General features: G+C 36.0%; 1 protein-coding gene across 2 annotated transcripts in view; it reads left to right on the top strand.

Moving 5' to 3' along the window:
- The first annotated feature begins 1213 nt into the window (after positions 1-1213).
- LOC145215050 (myotubularin-related protein 5-like) overlaps positions 1214-16972 on the top strand; it is a 66334-nt gene continuing 50575 nt past the window's right edge. For both annotated transcript variants that reach the window (XM_080083695.1, XM_080083694.1), the window contains exons 1-17: positions 1214-1502; positions 1620-1708; positions 2235-2615; positions 3251-3467; positions 3886-4018; positions 4480-4588; positions 4898-5011; positions 5087-5164; positions 11760-11873; positions 12313-12456; positions 12757-12855; positions 13481-13688; positions 14260-14382; positions 14784-14917; positions 15418-15489; positions 16058-16219; positions 16372-16482. In XM_080083695.1, the coding sequence (XP_079939821.1) occupies positions 1448-1502; positions 1620-1708; positions 2235-2615; positions 3251-3467; positions 3886-4018; positions 4480-4588; positions 4898-5011; positions 5087-5164; positions 11760-11873; positions 12313-12456; positions 12757-12855; positions 13481-13688; positions 14260-14382; positions 14784-14917; positions 15418-15489; positions 16058-16219; positions 16372-16482 (2343 nt within the window). In that variant the 5' untranslated portion in view covers positions 1214-1447. The remainder of the gene's footprint in view (positions 1503-1619; positions 1709-2234; positions 2616-3250; positions 3468-3885; positions 4019-4479; positions 4589-4897; positions 5012-5086; positions 5165-11759; positions 11874-12312; positions 12457-12756; positions 12856-13480; positions 13689-14259; positions 14383-14783; positions 14918-15417; positions 15490-16057; positions 16220-16371; positions 16483-16972) is intronic.

The following is a 16972-nucleotide window of genomic DNA, read 5'->3' as shown; positions in this document are numbered from 1 at the left end:
TATCAATTTCGTTATTTTTAACATGTCTTATATAGCTCATTTTATACGCTAGGACGCATTCTATAGCCTACGCTGTGTGCAGCTTTAAAAGAAAAAAAGCTAGCCTACACTCATTGTTACCAAACTTTGAAATAAAAGTGTGCAATTAATTAACAAGCAGTCCGCAGGGTCAAATGCGAACCATAAAGCATGTCCGATCTTGCAGATGTTTTGATTTAAAAACTGTTACCCGCTAAATTATGGGTGTCCAACCATTTTTGACTCACGTTCGACTTTTGAGGTAGTCGAACTCTCGGGAGCCACCATCCCGATACAAATTGGCAAGACTGTATTACCAAAGGACAACTTGCATTTAAGTCCTGTTTTGCGTTTTCATCGTGCTGTGGGTATATTTTTCTTTTTATAGTAGGTACAATGAACCCATTTGTAAACTTAATTCAATACTAACTCTCACAGTGGAGTCTAGCCTATAACAACATATGTTACAAAAAATGTTTCAAATTTTTTTCAGCATCACTCGCGATCGACATGAGATCAGTCCGAGATTGATTACCCCTGCGCAAAACCATTTTATTAACGCAGTACTAGCATAGTCTTTACGTTTAGACTTGTGGTAGGTCTACCAGCGATTGATTGTAATATACTTATTCGCTTGCTGTTATTTTTCTATAACTCAACAATGAGGCATGAATCACTTGCGTTTTTTGTTAAGAAATGTGAAATGCTCAAAAAGAGTTGAAAAATGCTACTATGTTGTTAATGCCAAAAAAGTTCTTAATATAGTATTTAGTACGTCATGATCTTCACACACAAAAACAAAATCAACCCAAATTTTTCGTTCTGGTTGAACAACGACGCAGTCAACCATATAAACACTGCAGGCCTTACTTGATTGAGTGACACTTAACACAAGCTGTGACAAATATTGTGAATTGTGACTTGGTTTTGCGAACTTGTGATCTTAATACCCTAATATGTTCATAGCAATTAGCCTACAGTTGTTTACAGGCTAGTGAGGATACCAAGTGTATCGAAATTTTGTAGTTTGATCAACAAGCAGTTTTATGTTTTGCCAGTTTTTTGAAAGGTATGTTAAGTTTTTGTTCAATTCGTGCATATGGGTTTTAAAAAAGTTTGTCTGTTTAAACGAATCACCAGTGGTAAAATTGGCCACAGGCTAATCTTTTATGTTTGTTAATGTGTTGAATCTTAAATGCTTTGCTGTGACAGTTAAAGGTATCTATTTTGTTTTTAAAAACAAACCAACATTAAAATAACATGAAACTGAAGGAAGTTGAGACAACCTAACAGCATTGAAGACAATCATCATACTTTCTGCGTTTGGATTATTTGCACAATGGGTCATCTGCTGTCTTGGATATATTTTCTGGGGATTTAACATTATTCGGTACCAATTTACTCATCCTACAAATTTTCTTGTGTTCTTATGGAAAGGCTTGTTGATTATTTTGCTGTTGTTGGATATGACTTTGGAAGTGAAGGTGAATAGATCATTAATACAGTTCAATTTTTTGTGTTTTGTAGTAGAAAAAATCATTGGTAATTACTAGAGCCAAATTGGTCATGAAAAACCAGTTACAATCTTTGTTTTATTACAGATAAGGATGAAACATTAAGAGGCAAGGTAGTTACTAGAATCCCTGAAAATGATTGGAAAGAGGTGCCATATACACCAGGCATTGAACTGGTAGGTTTAAGACTACATGCAACAGTTTTTTTTAAAGTTGTTGTACCTTGTATAAGTCATCATTTACTAGTGCTGTTATTAAACTATTTATGCACATTGCAAAGCAATCCCTTTTTATGGAGCTCTAAACATTTTTGATCAACAGCCATTGCTAAAAATCATAATTCTTTTAATAGGAAATTCTCTTTTCAATTTTGTTTTCCATACTGAACTTGCAATTGTAGCTGATGCAAGAAAATCATAGTATAACTGGCCAAATCATAGCTTTATAACAAAACAAGTTGGTCTATTAAGGATTACTAAAAATGCAAAGGCATAGGCTAGAATAATACATATATATATATATATAGTTTGTAAGGCTCTACAAACTCAGCTGCAATGGTTTGTTGAAATTTAAATGACAATCTGATCCCAGTTATGAATGTATGTTCATCTTAGCTGGTTAAGAAAATATCTTAGTGAATTCCAATAAAAAAATTATGACTGACTAAAAATGTCTGCACCACTAATTCCACTCTTTTATCAGTTTTGCCAGCCTGGAGGATGGAGGCTCACCCATAAGAAGCAACAACCAACTTTCCATGTATCAGTATTGACTAATGCTGAAGGAAAGCAATGCTACTGTGCAGTACATTGCTTTCCAGAACCACTGCGAAACAAAAGCCCTGTGCATAAAGCTAAAAGCAGGTCCAACTCAATATGTGTCAAGAAAGATGGTGAAACTGGTGGCACGCCTGATACTCAAGTTGTTGATGACCATGTTGATGATGATATGTGCAAGGTGACCAATGAAAATGAGGATGGGTTTGATGAAGATATGGTGGAACAGCAAAAAGATGCATCACAGACCTATGCACCAAAATGTTTAGTTTTGCTCTCGAGGATCAAAGACTTTAAAGTTTTAAAGGTAAAACTTTTCTGCCTGCAAATAGGTGTTTTTTGGCCTAGTTTGTCATTGGAACTATAAAAATAGAATGTGCATCCTGGGTGTGTGAACTTTAACTACTAACTTCTGTCTGTATTTAGAGAACAAGGATATTTTTAATTTGAAACATGTTGTAAACAAATTTGTTGAAAAAAATGCCTACCTAAATTTAAAAAAATAGTGCATTACAAAGCAAAGGGTATGCAGCAATACGTAAGACTCACTCAGCTTGTTGCTTTTTGCCTGCTGTCTTACTCCCAATTTGTGCCCATCTGCAGTGGTTTGTACAAAAAGGTTTTACACAGTTGTGCTCGAGTTTTTGTAGTTTTTGTTACCTTTCATATTGATTTTATGCGTTACATCTTTGTACAGGTAGATGTTTTATGCAAACGTTTTTCTTTCACCATGTGTTTTTGTGCTTGCTTATATTAATACTGATGCCTCAAAATCTGAAAAACAAATGTTTTTTATAAACTTAAATTATTACTTACTTCAACAAAGAATCACCTGGCTTGTTGCTTAGTGAAATATGTATATACATGTCAAAATCTTAAGGCCGAATGACTTGACATTTAACCTACTTAGATTTCTGAATTACGTATTTTTGTTGGTTTCAGAATTGTTTGGGCTTGGTTTACACAGTTTACATTGAAGGCCTAACCATGTCTCTTGAAAACATAATTGCAAAGTTGCTACTGGTTAAAGTCCCTCCACCCGGCTCATCAGTTCTTCGTTTTTCTATTGGAGCAGCGGACAAACAGGCTCTGCAAGTACCACAAACAACTGCATTGCCTTTGACAAGATCCTCAGTGGCAATGTTGCTACGACAATTAGGTAAAATTTCATTTCCAACAGATACTATACAATATGTTTCAAGTGCCTTTTTGACATATACCGGCTGTCTGGTATATGTATATGCAAACAGTATTGACCTATAATGAATTCACTGTTAATGTTTATGGTTGATCTCCTAACAGCTGCTTATGATGACTTAAACAAGAATGTTTGTATTTTTATCGTCATCATTGTTATAGCATGTTTTCTTTGCCTGTACATTTATTATGGGTCCCTTTTTTGTTTACTTGAAGGCCCCCCAAAATGTGAAATTTAAAAACAACTATGCTTACTAAAGTAATAGATCCAGGAGTTTCATACTTTGTCGGTTGATAACATTTTGTAACTTTTAAAAATCTGTTAAAGACAAACACTGTAAAAAAAGGTTGTTTTAAACTTGTATTTATCTTCTTTGCAGGAATCTTGAACATTTTAAACATTCTGTGTGCAGCCCTTGTTGATCAGAAGCTCTTGTTTTACTCATGCAGCTACAATCGTTTGACAGAGGCTTGCAATGCCTTGGTGGCACTAATGTACCCCTTTTCATATAGGTAACAAATATTCAATGCCATATTTACTCAATTGTATGCTGCCCTCGATTATAAGCCACCCTCGATTATCAGTCACATTTTAAAGTGTCAAAAAAATAGGGTAAGCCACCCTTGATTGTAAGCCACATTTTGTGACATTAGGTACTATTGTTTAAAAACGCTTCGTTTTGTTGCTACATAGTTCAACTATTTGTTGACAAATGATAGTCACGAGAAATAACTGTACCCAGCTGAGCGAATGTTGATATGTAAAGCAAATAGGCAAAACAATTATAAACGTGAAATAAATCAAAAAACAGGGTATAGAAATAATATTGGCAAGATATTTAATTATAAGCCACACAAATAATAGTGTAAAAAACTTTATAAGTCACAGCTTAGAATCGAATAAATATGGCAAGTCAATTTTTGATACAGGCGCAAAGTATGCTTACTAATGCATATTATTTACATATGTTCAGCTATCCATATATCCCTATCCTTCCCAAGCACTTACTGGAGTGTACTTCATCGCCTACCCCGTTTTTGATTGGAGTACATTCATCGTTTAAACAGAATTTGCACGAACTGGTAAGAAATACACACCTGAAGTCGAAATTCAAATCATCATAAATTTCTATGAATACATTGCAATTTTTGTGTGTTAAACATAGATGTTTTAAATTAATTATATTATAGGTACACAAGACACAGACTTAAATAGTAGCCTTATTAAAAACCAAATTGCAATGGATGCAGAATACAACAGTGAATATGTTTTATTCTACATCCTTGGCAATTTTTTTAATAAAGTTTTTACTAAAATTATGTTTTAATTGGTAATTATTTGGTATACTTAACAAGGAGAATCAGTGTTTAAACATTTCATTTGTATTTTAGCTTGATGTGGTGACAGTTGATTTAGATGGAGGGGTAATCTCTATTCCCGAATGTGTGACAATACCCATGATTCCAGACCCTTACTACACCAGTGTTGTGGAGGCCCTGACTAAAGTTTGTGCATGAGATAATGCTTATCAGTAGTAGATGAACAAAAATGTAACCAAGTGTGTTGTTTAATATCTTTAGGTTTTGTGTCCAGACTTGGTTGTGGCTGATCACGCCTACCCCCCTGATCACACAAAATCGTCTGAACCAGAAAGACTAGTAAGTTTATCACTGATTTTTATTTGTAGTGTTTAAAGCTATGTGTAAATGTGTTCTGTTATGTAATCCTCAGTTGTTTTGGGTCAAAGTCGTATTAGACAATGTCTAGGTTAAGGAATAAAAGTGAAAATGTATTAGGCACCCATATGTGAGCAAAAACTAAATATTCAACCAAGTATTTTGGTGTAACTTTTATAATATTGTGATTGTTATTTAAAAATTGATCACTTGTTTCAATTTAGACTTTAGACTGTTTAGAGGATTTGTACATTGCTTTATTGTAAATGTACACAGTTTTAACATATTTACTTTTAAACCTAAATAAGACAATGTAGCCTGTCGATACACAGACCTTTTCACATAACCTTTAGGCATGACAAAAAAAAACTTTGTTTAGCATTATTTAACTGGCAAATGCGAACACAGTTTTCAAAACAATGAAATAACGTTTGATGAACTAGCAGCCGTACCGCTTGTGTTACAAGAAACTATAATTAACGTGAATGAACCAAATCATAGTAGACGCATGTTTAGCACTATGTTAATCCTGAATCACTTTATCGGTGCCTAATTTAGTCTGGTGACCGGCCCTTGGCTGTTGTGGCACTTCTACGAATAGCAGATCGACTTGTCCTGCGTGTAACATCGTGCAGCCACATCCCACGAATTTCAAGGGCCTTCTGTGTCTTGTGTGTTTTAGGGAGATAACAATTCGGTAGTAGACGAATGTTTAGCACTATGTTAATCCTGAATCACTTTATGGGTGCCTAATTTAGTCTGGTGACCGGCCCTTGGCTGTTGTGGCACTTCTACGAATAGCAGATCGACTTGTCCTGCGTGTAACATCGTGCAGCCACATCCCACGAATTTCAAGGGCCTTCTGTGTCTTGTGTGTTTTAGGGAGATAACAATTCGGTTTAAACACACGTTTTCGAGTGTTTGAAAGTGGTCTTTGGGCCACTGGACTGTCCACTTTCTTCTGTGCTGAACCCTGGTCTTTGGGTTTTAATAGTTTGTGAGCTCTATTTTGCGCCTTTGACGACGTATGTCGTGTGCTTACGCTGGACTGTCAAGTGTGCCAGGGGATGTACTGCCGCTGTTAGCAATACTGTTAAAAAGCGCGACCAGTTTTTACAGAAACAGTAATGTAGGCCTGTGGTATTCCTAATTTTGTCTCTTTCAATTTTCAAGGCATTTTTATGTTTTCATACATTTTAATGTTGTATTGTGGGTTAATTAAAGCCCTAAAAATGTACAATTTTCCCTTTACTGTAATGGTACAATAAGTATTACCCCAAACCTAGCTACAAAAATGGTTGGTCGTTTACCAACGTCATATGCACAAAAAGTGACGTAAAAGACAACGACTTTCACGCTTATGACGTAACAGTTGTTTGTTCACGACTTGCTAGATCACATAGTGACTGTTGAGTTCATCACGATATATCCAACTTTACGATGTTGGATTACTGCGTAATGCATTGTGTTCTTATGACCCCTATAAAACCTTTCTGTCTCTGTTACGTAATGCGTTATTAATATCCAAGATCGTGGGACGCCAGTATACTAATTTCGTTCACACTTCCAATGTAAATATTCTGTTACTAACTTTTTGACACCTTAGGCTTTATTGTGGCGACTTGGGCAAATTTGGTGGATTGATTTGAGAGATAAATACACTGTATAACAAAGTATTGCTCATCCAGCAGTTTTTATTGCTGGATGAGCAATACTTTGTTATACAGTATGCCTGGCAGCAATAGCCTATTTCAAATACACTGTATGTTGGCGAGTTTTGCTGGGTTTGTGGCGTGTCGCAAATGTGTAATGAATGCAAGCCTTAACAACAAATTTTAGTACAGTTGCGCATCGTTAAAGCGTTTTCGTTTAAAACTTGTTATTTGGATTCCCTTTCCTGAAGGGGACACATTGATTTTTTCCATATTTCGTCCTTATGGTTGATTGTAGACGTTTGTTCGACGAGAGTGCTTCAAACTTACTCAAATTTACAAACATGTTAGTTAGTTATCCGAAATTTATTCTCCTGAAGTTTGACCCAAGATGACCCAGCGGTTTACCCACGGCCCCCCATTTTGAATTATTAAGGCTATACTTACTGAAGTGCATGGTCCAGGAGTTTTATACTTTGTTGTTTGGTGCATTGTGAAGTATGTATTTCCAAAAAATGATTTTGCAACTTTTAGTTGCATTCATCCATTTTCCATGTTTCTTTGGATCGATTTTACAATTCTTTGCCGATCGTCTTTGCCATTAGGTTAAGGTTGCAATTGTAAGGAAACAAAGTATTTTCTTTCGCCTGCCGTAATAATCGTTACAATGAGGTCATTATATTGACGGATGCACTGTGAAATCCCTGGTATTTCAATCCAAACTAATTCTCAGCGGGATACTATGAAGTCCAGCCCGACAGGCCGTACTGTGGCGAAAAATCGATCTTTAACGCGCGCGCATGTTACTGTGATCAATATCTAAATTACAGCATTGCGTTGCGATTGAAGTATTTAGCAAAGGATGGTAATCACGTAGGTGTATATTATGTATACACATTTGGGCTTACCTCAAGGCGTTCAACTTTTGTATACTATTTGTTCTCAACCGCGTGTTCTCGAAATAAATCCATAAAGCAATGTATGGGTCCGTAAAAATCATATGGGTGTTTTTGATATGATACTACGCAACGTAGCTTTAAACAAAACATTTTTATCGTAAAGTCTTTTGTACTATTTCATCACAAGCAAACCGCATTTGTCACTGCTTCTCCGGTTAAAACCAAAGCGATTTTAAAGTCTTGCAGCCAATCTTTTGAAGTTAAAAATGCAAACAATCTATACGTTGCATCGCGATTTTATACGGTTTTGTGTGTGTTATATTAGCGATCTTTCCAGAACTTAAAAAAACTGCTAATTATGTGTTAAATTTTATAAAAAGTGTGCACTGATCAGTTAGTACACGGAACACGTTTGTGTCTCGTGCATTTTTCGCTCCTTGGGTTAACCCCTTGTTACCGCAATGTATACGTTGTGGCCACATATACAGCTCTTTTGGTATGCATTGCCTGTGTACTTACTATGTAGTTAACAGCACCATGTAGCGTAGGAGACTTTACGCGTTAAACACCAACCTTTCCGTAGGTTATCTTAATCTCGACAAAACCGCGTCACTTGATTATTACGTCACTCGTCTGTGACGTCACACGTAGCGCAGCGTCGCGGGTAACGGAGGTTTTGCGAGGTTCGGCTTTCTGATAAGTGGCGCGTCACTGGGTCCAGAAACAAGCTTTCCACTGCCAACGCGGAAACAAGAAGTGGTGACTCATGTGAAGCGCTTCTGTGCATTGTATACTGGCGTTCGGTTTGTTTTTTTGCGCAATTTCTCCTATAGTTTTGTGTACAACTCTTAATAAGCAGTTTTATAAGCTGTGTAATAGGGTTGGTAAGAGGCCGTGTTGTTGTTGTCCTTCCGTTTCCGCTAATATACAAGTTACTGTGGACACTTAATAGCGGTTATTGATTGACCTTTTCGATTTTTTTATACCGTCTGTTCTGACCCAAAACAGCGTGGCATTGCTCGAGCAAGAACTTGCAATGTTACATAAAACAGGCTGTGACTATTTTGTGTACTATTGAATTTCTTGTATTCGGCTATTTTAAATACTTGTGATTTTTTTCATTGTGCTGTTGCTAACTAAATAAATTAAAGGTTTATCTCAAAAATACCTCCGATTTCTTTTGAAAACACACATGACATTTGTTGTACTATACGTAGTTAACGAAAGCGGGCCAAATTTAAACACAAAACCCTCACAAAATGAAGGATTCTATGGTTTAAAAACACCGTTTTACTTTTTGCAAAATTTTGATTCCATGTTAATAACGGTGGCAAGGGCGATGATCTTCACCAGTATTCAGGCAGTAAGTAACGCACAAGTTTTGTACTGGTCACTGTCGTACCCACTATCGCTTGTTACATCGTGGTTTCTCGCATGCCGGACATTCTGGCCGTGCCCGTCATGTCACGTGACCATGCCGACGCCACGCTCGAGTGCGCGCCGTGAACTTTTCGAAGACCGGGTACCGCGATGCAGGGTTGCCAATTTGGCGGTTTTGCCGCCAAATACCTCAAAATTGGCGTTTTTTGAAAGTAGTTGGCACCAAAAATAGCAACTGGCGGTTTGGCGGATATTTTTGTAAAATTTGGCGGTTTATGGAAATGTTTGGCACCTAATTGTTTTATTTGGCGTTTTTGCTTTTTTGCAAAGGTTTGCGCTTCTGATACAACAAATTACGGCTTAAATCCGCTAGTTGCGCCATTACAATGGGTAGGTTCTGTTTCATTGAATTCCCGTATACGTCACACAAGCCCTTTTTGACAAATCAATGCAACAATTAAGAAAAAAATATTGATTGTGGGCTAAAGGCAGAGCTTGTTTGTCATCATAAAGTTTGTGTTCCAGAAAACGTGTCAGCGCCGGCAAGTAGCATCGAATTTATTTAGTTTAAAAAGTTCAACAATGTCGCCAGTCAGGAACGCCGTGGCTGGGAGGATTTTTTCCCTTGTAACATCTATTAAAACCAAAACTAGGAATCGAATGCAGTTGTACCTTCTTGATGCCATTGTAAGAATCAGAGCGGAGTTGATACTGTCTGGTAAATATTGTAAAGACTTTGTTGCATCGCCAAAAATGTTACATGACTTTACTTTAGAGATGTACCGAATATTCGGTTTGCCGAATTTATTCGGCCGAATCGGCCACTTTTGCAAAGATTCGGTTTCGGCCGAATAATTTGTTGCGATTCGGCCGAAACCGAATCTTTTATGAACACACATTTGAAGAGTTAAGCGTGTCTTTCCTGCTTAGTACCAACGAAAATCCTGTCAGTTATTATATTTTTTACCACATTATCGTTTTCCCCACTGCAGACAACTAAATAGTATTTCATTGCCGGGTTGGAAATTATGCTTAAGGCAATGTTAAACCCCACAGAACTGAAATAAGGACGAAACACAACCATTCTGCACTAATTGCCTGATAGATAAACTTATGTTTTCATGTCAAACGCGTACCGTACGACTTCGCGTGACGTCATAAATGATTCGGTTGATTCGGCCGAATTTATTCGGCAAAACCGCCGAATATTCGGTTTCGGCCGAATCGAAATATCGCCGATTCGGTACATCACTACTTTACTTCCGATAAAATATATTCTTCTGAATACGGCAGTAATTGATGTTACTGGTCTTGAAACTTTAATGTGAAAATATCACCAAACTTGTTGTTGTTGTTGTGTCGTTAATAGATCATGTTATAAAAGTGAGTGTCTGTGCTGTAAGGAGACTGATTGTTTGTGGCAAAACTGGCCATGTTAGGGAAAAAGTATCATCGCCAAGTAAAATGCTTAATTGTGGGTAAACAAAATCCTTAAGGCGGCATTTTGTGCGTATGCAGGGTTCAGGGCAAAAACGATGTTTTAGAGTGATTTTTAAAGAATTGTTGGTAAAACTAATTTAAAATGTATACCGCCAGGTGGTGCTCTTAGAACTTTCTGGTTCTGGCCGTGCTGGAGAATAAAGTTGCTTTTTTTGTAACTGCACGGCGTACACTGGTAAACGGTTATGCGTAGATATAATTATAAATTCTCTACTGACCAGATTTTAAGTATGGACCAGTTTATAATACCTATTTAGCAATATATATAGATGATAATACTCGTCATATTGCTATTTCTGTAAAATTGGTTTGGCGGTATTTTTGGCATCAAACATTTTTGGTTTGGCACTTTTTTGTTGTGTTTGGCGCTTTTTTGAGAGTTTTTGGCACTATTCTGCGTTTTTTATCTGGCAACCCTGCCGCGATGCACTGCTGCGGCAATTATTGACTGTTGACGCCTGTCTTATCAACTAACGGGAGTTTAGGCTTTAACTTCGCCACCAGGCCCTCGATGACGCATACCACAGCACGGGGGGTGATCTCTGCGGTTTTATCTTGACGCCTTACCAATTATTCCCCATGCTTTGCACTGATATTTGAGAGCATTAGCTGCTAAGCCTGGGCTGGTCGACTCTGGGTTCGAAATTCGCCACACACTGCGGGGAGGGGTATGCAATGTTTTTATGCTGTTAACTCTGATCATTTAGTGGGAGTTAAGTTATAAATTAGGAACCCTTTTTTAAACACAATTTTGTTACTTAAGTTGGCATTTGGAGTGGTTTTTAGTTATCTTGTACAAATAAAGTCGCTTTTTGAAACACCCTTTTGTATGATAAAATTTGCACTTACTACAATCAACAGACAACAAGTTGTTTACCAATGTTACACAGTAACATTTTTTCACACTTACCTATGTCCATAATTCCCAGCAAATATTGTCCCAACACCAGACATATACCCACTCACTTTTGTTGACTTACTAGTTTCCTATTAACCATTTAAATAAATTTAAACACTGTTGGTTTATGTACTTTTTCATGCCTAATCTGCATTGAAAAGCGATTAATCAATTATTACGTACCAGGTCCTTGCTGAGTGGTTATTAGATTAAATATTCTCTTACTATTGATTTTTGCTTATGTACAGGACAAGGAAATTCGTGCCATCTTTCTGCGGCTATTCTGCCAGCTTTTAATGGGCTACCGCTCCTGTCTGCAAGTGTGCAGAATTCATCCAAAACCTGTAATACGATTTCAACATGTAAGTTTTTGTACTGACAACAGTGCCCAACTTCATTAGTCCTCATACGAATGTTTTTTTTTAAAGAATTTGTATTAAACTGTTGTTGTCATGCATATTATAGATTAAATTATCTCTTCTGCTGTGTGCCCATATTTTGATCTCCTGTTTGTTAGTTTGTGTGACATTAGTTCCGTTGTAAATGCTTGTTTCCAGTCAAATATTTACTTTATTTGAATAAAATACATTGAAAAGATGTCTCTCACGCAACTAAATATAATATACCCCAAGCAAAAAACGTTCCATGCTTTTGGGAGTGAATTAGGCAAGAAAAATTATGCCATGTGGGGATTGCTGTGTCAATAAAACTTACAGGCTAAATTTTGTTTTGGAAGAAAAAAATGAAAACAAACAAAAAGAAATTCTGAAGGTTTAATCTTTTCTGTTTTTTCCCCCACAGGACCAATACCTGGTGGCGAGGGGCTTTGATACAATCACTCCAATTTCAAATGAGTTTGTACCTAAACTTTTGCAAAGCCAGGCATTCAGTTTATTTGTCCAGGAAAAAGGCCCCCCATTCAGAAGACTAGATCTTTTTGATGAGGTAACCGTTTGATTAAAGAACTCCATACATGACATTAAAACATTAAAAACATAGCTGCCAGAGTGTGTATAGAATACAACATATAGAGTACACATTTTAACAATCGCTGATTTCAATTTTTGACTATTTGGCATGACAAAGGCAAAACTAAAGAATCCTTACTAAGAGTGTTTAAATTCTATTTTTCAGTCATTTGTGTTTGGCAAAATCTTGAAAGGTTTTGTAAATGTCAAAAAACTTTTTTGACGGATATTAATGATTTAAGTTAATGTAATGCATTGTAATTAATAATTGTGACAGGTTGTGTCCAAGACTCTGGGCAAAATACAGTCAGAAACTTCCAACATTCATGAAGCACTGAAAAATGTAAAAGAGATTGCCTCCGAACTTTACATGAATGTAAGTGGCATATATATGAACATTAATGTGATTCCAATAAAAGGATTAAAACAGTTTAATTTGAGTTTTGTTTAGCCTTAATATTGCAGTGAATGTTTGTAGATAACTTTGTGTTTTTATTAAGCATATTTTAGCAGGCATTTTGCAAAACGTTTGAATGGAATATTAAGTATTAACCCAAACTAGTGCTTGTGGGTAGTTATATTTTATTTATTTGTTGCAGTTATTGAAAAAATTGACATAATATTTCCTGACAACGATTTATTGTACTGAATTTACTCGATTGTAAGCCGCCCTTGTTTATAAGCCGCCCTAGATTGTAAGCCACATGTTGTGGTGTTAAAAATTATTGTAAGCCGACTCTGGGGTGTTAGACGCTATTGTTTCACAATACATTTTTCTATTGTTGTATTGTATTAACCCACATAAATTAAAAAGTTAGAGTGCAGAAATAATATCGACATAAAAGTAAAATGTAAGCCGCCCTCGATTGTAAAAAAACAATATAAGCAGCGGCTTACAATCGAAGTACAGTATATTGACAGCATGTGCAGTTGTAACGAGTAAAGTCATAAAATTTAATTATCTTCAATAACTATGTTGAGACCTATGTCAAACATTTCAGGAAAATCCCAATCATGTACCTTTGAGTGAGCGAATCCCGAAACCAAACGAGGGCTCAATGAAACGCCTCAACCAGCCTGCCTTTCCCAAGCTCAGTGTTACAGCCGTGCAGACATTTATGGAGGAAAACAAAGCAGGAGCAGAGAAGAATCATGTGAAGCGCCGCTCCCCACCCAAGTGCAAACGTGTCCCTGAGGGAATTAAACCAAGTTAGTGAATGCATGTGACTGGCAGTGCTATTTATTGATCCCAGCTGCAGATTTTAATCCATTGTTTTTTATGCATTGGTTTCCTGGTGCTTGTTCTATGGTATTGCCGCCTTGTTGCTTAAGTGGAAAGGCCCCGTTTATTAGGAAGTATATATGTTTTGAGACAAATATAGTAATTAATCTGTATTACCATTCAGATGATATAACCTAATTTTGAACTTTTTTTATAAATTTGCCAAAAAATGTGAATTTCCCCTACAACAGAATCCAGCTAGCATCCAAAATCAATGGCATGCAAAACTGTGTACCTCCTTACGCTTTACATATTTTTGCAATATTAAAAATTAATGCGAGTTTATTTTTGTAAAATATCGATTTTGTTTGATAGGTTCTTATTTAATTGCGAATTTTATGACGATTATGCTGATCGAAAACCAATATTGCAGTGCAAATCATGACCATTCCCGCTTCTATTAGTTGGCCACAGCTATTTCTGCACTATTTGGCTATTTCTGCAATATCAAAACTTGATGTATTTTTATTTTTGTAAAATATCGATTTTGCTTAATAGGTTCTTTTTCAACATGGACTGGTACACTAACTTCGAGCAGTCGCCGGCTTGAGGTTCTTCGCAACTGTTTGTCTTTCATATTTGACAGCAAAACTCTTGAAATTAAAAAGATCTTTCAAGCAGGTAGCATGCTAATATTACTTCAATAATATTGTCCTAAATTGGAAACAGTCAAAGTCACTTTTACATGTGGTTTGTAAATAGACACTCTAGAAATATGATCTGTGAAATTAATAAAACACTCAATTTCGAATAATGTTAGTGTGGTTTAGCTTCTACTGTGTAGTATATTAGGGGGGAAACAAAAATGTTTTTAATTTTCGGGAAAGGAATTTGTTGAAAAAGGTTGGGAACCACTGTATTATACCTTCTCAGTTTACTTTTATCATGATTATTGAAATCTGTTTTGCAGACTTTTTGTTTGTTTCAGAATAACTATTAATGGACTAAATAAAAATGTAAAAAATGTAAATAGATTAAAGTTAAAAATAGTTCTGTAAATCACAAAAATCTTCCATTTGTAGTTCTTCGAGCATTGAAAAGCCGAACGGCTAGATGTGCTCTCATCCAAGAACTCATAACATATTCAAAAAGCCATCCACAACTGGACAACCAACAATTTGACTACATTGCCCGTTTAATTAACAATGCTCTTCAGGTACCAAAAATTTCCTTTACTTTACACAAAAATAAAACTGAAATTATTTTTTAAACATTGATAAAAAACTATTTATTTAACTTCTTAAATAGAGTATCTACATATCTTAATAAAAGTGCCAGTTTGCAAAGACTGCATTTGATTTAAGTTTGGTACAATTAGATGTACTCAAAGTAATCTTTTTCATTGTTTACCCTATTGGTAATCTTGTCAAACTCTGAGTATCTAAAAGTTAATGCTGGCAAATGGGGTACATTTGAAATTTGTTTGAAATGAATAAATATTAGCAATTTTTGGGTAAACATGTTTTGTGAGTTTAAGAAAGGTAAACTTTATAACATTGAGATCTGCTAAGGGGTAAACACAATATAAAAGGCTAAATACTGCTATTATGGTCTAGAATTCTAGATTGCCTTCCTAAAATCTTGGCATTATCTAACTTCCTGTGTTTTGGTTTCACTTCTGTTCTTTGTACTTTGTACTAACTATCCTATTCTTAGGATTCCAGTGGTCAACTTGATGAACACACTCTTGCTGCTGATGTCTTACCAGTCATTACCACTTTCTACAGGGTATGCATGTTAGGATTTGTTACTTTATAAATATGGCGTTGTGAAGCATATTTCCTACACCTAAGAAACATGGCGTTGTGAAGTAGAATTTAAAAAAACTCATTTGGTCCCTTCTACACCTTTAACTACAGTTTTATTAACGTTTTAAAATAAGGTTTGCGCCAATTTCGTTGTGTCATCACCATGTTTGGTCATATATATATGGTCGTATAATACCGATTGCGTTGGGTAGTGTACGAATATTTAGTAGTCCAGTGCCGTTTTGGCCGTATCTTTACGGAATATTGCATTTTTGCATATGCAATACAGTACAAAGTTTTGATGTTGTGACGTAGAATATTACATCACATTGTGACGTCACTATGCACAAACATCTTAACATCATAAAAACAAATTTTCGCAAAGATCTATGTTTCCACTAAAATTTTGGCATAAAGATGGGTAAAATGTTGCTGTAGTCTTACAAAGGCAAAACCGAGGCCCACGATTAACGTTGTTACTCTGGGGGACTTTCCAGTAGCCTGAAGTATTTTAAGGTTTTTGACTAACTCTCAAAACTCATTTTTAGAAACTGTGCCCGACAGTTATGCAGTTTTTGTACACGGTAGTACAAGAACACCCTGTATGGAGTTCCAGCGCTTTCTGGGAGAACGCATTTTTTGACGACATACAAAATGCAATACAGAAACTCTACGTAAATAAGCTGGAAAGTTCAACCCAAAAAACTAAGGTGTGTACGTGAATTCTAAAGAGTGTTGACTCGTTTTCATATTTCACAAAGTTTTTAATAATAAACAGAACTTTTGAAAACATACGTTATTCACTACACACATGCTTTTGGCCTTAGTGTTGTATTGCGTTTTCAATGGACTTTGATTTCAGTCAAGAATAACTTCACCAACGAAGTCGCCTTTGCTTAAAGCTAAAATGGCTTTGAAGGAAGGAAATCTGAAACGCGACAATCAACTGTGCATGGAGATAGCTGCTATTGAGGTTGGTGCCGTCCGTTAAACGTTCACTTTTAATGCTGAAAATAAAGGCCCAAATAAATGTAAAAAGCGACTGTTCAAACTTTTCAGCAAATGCTCATGTCATCATCAGTGATATCATTTGCCGAAATGTTTGAAAAGTAAAGCATGTCGCTTTCTACATTTATTTGGGCCATTATTATGGGTCCCCTGTTGACTAAATTATGATAACCAAAAAAATCATTTGCCCAAATGCGGAAGCTTTACAATTTTTTTTGCAGACAACGTGGCTCGTATTTTATAGATACAACAAATATATAGTTAACTTATGATGTTTCGTTTTGGCAAAAATGAAAGTTTAGGCCTTAACTCCATGCAATCAAAAAGTTCGGTTTTGGCCAAATTTTCAAAAAAGTGCGGGTCGAAACCGAAACTTCAGAAAACAGCTTGTTTGGCCGAAACATTTCAGCCAACCGAAACTTCGGTGTATCACTACTATAAGCACTGATTTAAAC

Source organism: Phallusia mammillata, chromosome 2, assembly GCF_965637545.1.
Source record: "Phallusia mammillata chromosome 2, kaPhaMamm4.hap1.1, whole genome shotgun sequence".
Taxonomy (NCBI): Eukaryota; Metazoa; Chordata; class Ascidiacea; order Phlebobranchia; family Ascidiidae; genus Phallusia; species Phallusia mammillata.
Note: the sequence above shows the minus strand (reverse complement) of the source record. Positions and strands in the feature narration are given on the sequence as shown.